The sequence below is a fragment of the Etheostoma spectabile genome, chromosome 16 (genome assembly GCF_008692095.1).
Source record: "Etheostoma spectabile isolate EspeVRDwgs_2016 chromosome 16, UIUC_Espe_1.0, whole genome shotgun sequence".
Classification (NCBI taxonomy): Eukaryota; Metazoa; Chordata; class Actinopteri; order Perciformes; family Percidae; genus Etheostoma; species Etheostoma spectabile.
This window is the reverse complement of record NC_045748.1, coordinates 1,570,057-1,574,279: the sequence shown is the minus strand read 5'-3', so window position 1 is coordinate 1,574,279 and position 4,223 is coordinate 1,570,057. Positions and strand designations below refer to the sequence as shown.

Genomic DNA, 4,223 nt, shown 5'->3' with positions numbered 1-4,223 from the left:
AAGGAGTCCTTGAGTCTGTTGGTCCGGCACTTGGGAAGGAGCAGCCTTCCACTGAACCTGTTCCTCTGGGTGCTGGAAAATTCCCCCAAGAGCAAGCGGTGTATAGCGAATGTACAAATGTAATTGTTCAATGCTTTAAACAGAGGTTTCAGAGGTAGATATCTCCTCTGTCAACATTAAAAAGAAAACCACATCTGCTGAGCTAGATGCCCTTTATTCTATCTTTTATGGTGAGGGTGAACTCACAGTTATTATTGTTTATAATCATGTCTGGATAGCCGTACTTAACCTGTCCTGGTTATCCTGACTCGAACTGGAATGTTGCACAACAAGGAAATAATCATATGTACTGTATACAATGTTGCGCGTCAAGTTAGTTGTTCCCTGTGGTTGTGAGGAATTTACATGCCACACAAGCCGTCCCTTTTTGTTGTCAATCGTTGACATCAAAGGGAGGGGAACTGAGGGTGTTGACAGAACGTCCACAAGGCGCCTTGAGTCAAACCTTCAGAAATATGTTCAGAATTATAATCTGATACCTGCTGATGGGATGCTCATTGTCTGCTTTTTTGCTTTGCCCTAATTAAATTGAACAGACACACACGCCCAAAACACACACACACCCAAGTACTGAACAAACAAAAACAGAACTTGAATTTTAGCTGTCAGCTTTTCATGAATCCTCTCCCTCTCCATCCCCAAGAACACAAACAAAAGTCAGTCAAGTAGAGATGCAATACCGCATACAGAATCCAATGTTATTCTAAATCCAACTTAAAGGTACAGTATGTAACATTTCACCATTAAAAAGTCTAGCAACAACTTTGTTATATATTTTGTTGAGCTGTGTACTTACACTATCCTAAATGTTTCCACCAACCCAGATATCCCAGGTAAATCTGTGATTTTATCTTAATGACGCGGGACTTTTCATTTAGTCGCCTGTCAGTGGCGTCAGAAGACTTTTGACCCCTCTGGTTCCTCTGACTTCCGTCCAAACACGGACGCCCAGATGATACGCTCGAGAGCAATTGTAAATCATACGTCACAGAAAGAATAATACTCAGTAACCGTTTTACAGCTTGCTTTAAAACGCATCATTTTTATCATCAATTACACTTCAACTTCAACAGAGTGCCAGACCGGCACGTAGACATCTGGCAGAGGACTCACACCATGAGGACACTAAACTCACCTAAAACCTTTTTCGAAAGCTTGTCCAATCAAAACAGGGACATTGTTGTCTTTTTTTTTTTTTTTTAACACTTCCGCACCATTTTAAGGACGCCTGATAACTGGGCCCTTTAGGCAGCTTAGCTTGCATATGTCTTTGGCCGGCTTTGTGCACACATCATATACTTTGGAGTTGTTAAATTTCTGCCCTCCTGCCTGATCTCAGGACAGCTAACCTGACGGAAACTGAGCACATGAGCAGCTTCTAGTCTCTAATTGTGTTCACTGAGCTGCAAGACTCTCAGCTCAGCAAACAGCAGTCAGACGCTATCAGCAGATGGCCTCTCTGGCACAGGTGGGTGTTCATACTATTTCTCATGGGAGTGTACGTCCGCCTCAGCGATATCTGTGCAACATTAGTCTGACCAATTTGTTTTTTAATATGTATACGGGACAGAATGGGTTGATTTTGACTGAGAAAAGCAATTTATTATTAGTAATTACTACCGAATGGATGCAACTTACTACTTGAGTAGTTTTTTTTTTGTCTCCACAGAAAAGAAGCAGTACGGTTTAAACGCTGTCGCAGATTTGAATGGTTTTGCTTAGAGTCAGAGTCATGAAGGATCTGATTTGTCTCATGGAAGAATCATACTGTCTGTGTGTTTTGGATACACCTACTTCCAGAAGTGTCATGTTACTTAAAGGACACGTGAGCATGTGTGCTTGTGTCATCAGCGTTTGTATATCAGTTAAATACCGCAAGCAGGTTTTTTCCCGTCACTTACTTACTCACACACACACACACGCACGCACACACACACACCGGCTTGTCTGAAGCTGTCCCTTGACTTCACCTGAATTCACCTTTAACACAGTAAGTCGAAATATCTTTGTACTAATAATTACAATATTGTAAAATATTTTTTTTGTTGAACAAATCTGTGTAATGTGGTGTACATACAAACATTTGAGTTCATCCATTAAATCCTTTTCTCTGACATGAGCAGAAGTGATGGCGAGTCTGATGAAATTGGTTGGACAGCTTGGCTCATTCTTTGATTGTGAGACACCTCGAACTGCGTGAACTTTTCAGATTCTACGTATTTTCAAGCCCTGCGTGTTTCTCTCCCTAGCAAACATAAAACCAGCTGAGTCGATCCAGGGTGAAAACATAATTAGCCTGCTATTCTGTTTTCACCATGGCGCTGTACCAACACATAGCAGGAAGTTAACTCCGTCTATTTTTTATTGTTGCTGTCAGTATGCTTTACAGGAATAGACCAACTGTTTGAAACAAGGACAAACTGGAATAAATATAGAATTATTAATGTAACCGGTTGCTTTATATACAAAAGGTAGGTGGATGTGACAGTGTATACAACATGCCTAAAAGTGTAAATGAAGCTAAACAGTAGTATTTAGGTTTTGTAAAGAACGAAAGATAGAAAGAAGCTTGATAATGAGCAGGTATCTAAGGAAGTGACTGATCCAGTGTAGAGCATGGAGAAATTAAAGGGGCTGTAGGTCGGATTACGACGATCCAGGACTTAGACAAAATTGAATTACCTGCTTCATGTAGTTCTACTCAAACACAGGGTCAGTTTCAGCAGATATGACAGAAAGTTAATTGGATACATCTTACCTACTTTACCTTTTAATGGAAAACTTTAGACAATCACCTGAGAGCTAATATGTCACATAATGTAGTAACAGACATCACCTTTGCCTCTCTGAATAAAGGCGACCATGGCCTCGGTGTCGCTCAGCTCCCGCCTCAACAAGGGTGTGTACCAGCAGTACATGAGCCTGCCGCAGGGAGACAAGTGCCAGGTCACCTACATCTGGATCGACGGCACCGGGGAGGGCCTTCGCAACAAGACCCGAACCCTCGACAGTGTGCCAAAAAGCATAGAAGGTAAATGTCCTCTTTCATGATCCCTATGTCCCTATAGTAAAGTTTTACCTGTAACTCAACGTAAATAAATGGTGTCATTTTTCACCATTTAATTCGATTCCTCTTATACTTTTCAAACCAAGATAGAGGTCAAATATGCATAGAAGTTAGTTTGTTAAACGGGTAAAAACTATAAAGTCTGCTCTTAAGTGAATAATTAGGGCTTTAATAACTTAATTTAAGGGTTATTTAAGATGCATGTCCCCCACATACCACAAGTCTCAAATATGAGTTGAAACCAGTACAATTAAAAGGCTCAAAGTGTGTGTGTGTGTGTGTGTGTGTGTACGTGCGTGCGTGCGTGCATATGTGCGTGCGTACGTGCGTGTGTGTGTACGTACGTGCATGCGTATGTGTGCGTGCGTGCGTGTGTGTGTGTACGTACGTGCATGCGTGCGTGTACGTGCGTACGTGCGTTTCTGTGTGTATGTGTGTGTGTGTACGTACGTGCGTATGTGCGTGCGTGTGTGTGTACGTACGTGCATGCGTATGTGTCCGTGCGTGCGTGTGTGTGTACGTGCGTGCGGGAGTTTGAGTGTGTATGTGTGCGTGCGTTTGTGTGTTTGTGTGTGTGTGTTTGGGGCATATTTATCAATAAGTGAAGGAATTATTCAGAAATAAATATGAGGATGTGGAAATAATTTATGAATATGAAATATGAGGAAGTTTACACACCTACATTGTAAAGACAACATATCATCCTGGTACAATCCAGTGTCTTCTTTTAGCTGGAGAACAAATATTTGCTGGTGTTCAGTGTAATGGGCGATGCAATGTATTTGCAAAATGCTGGTTTCCTTTGAGCACATGCACCACACTGGGAAAGTATTTTAGTAGAATTTTGGTGTACTAGTACTTTGTGGTATTTCATTTGTAGTCAATAAATAATTTTAAATTCTATGAAACACGCGTATGAGAAGATTGATACCACTCTCGTGTCTGTGGGTTCTGCCAGAGGCAAGTTAGCTTATCTTAGCATAAAGACTGAAAGCAGGGCTCTGTCCAATGGTAACAACATCCAACATCCAGAAGTGTAAACATGACACATGGTATTTTCGGGAGGGGGTGGGGGGGGGCACAAAAGGTCATCAAC

At 41.6% G+C, this 4,223-nt stretch overlaps 1 protein-coding gene across 2 annotated transcripts in view; it reads left to right on the top strand.

The window, feature by feature from the left end:
• The first annotated feature begins 1,957 nt into the window (after window positions 1–1,957).
• Window positions 1,958–4,223, top strand: part of LOC116704252 (glutamine synthetase) — a 6,096-nt gene continuing 3,830 nt past the window's right edge. The window contains exons 1-2 of one of the 2 annotated variants that reach the window (XM_032539574.1): window positions 1,958–2,050; window positions 2,917–3,091. In XM_032539574.1, coding sequence (XP_032395465.1) covers window positions 2,923–3,091 — 169 coding nt within the window. In that variant the 5' untranslated portion in view covers window positions 1,958–2,050; window positions 2,917–2,922. Of the gene's footprint in view, window positions 2,051–2,897; window positions 3,092–4,223 lie in introns of both variants that reach the window. The other variant, XM_032539573.1, reaches the window with a different exon arrangement.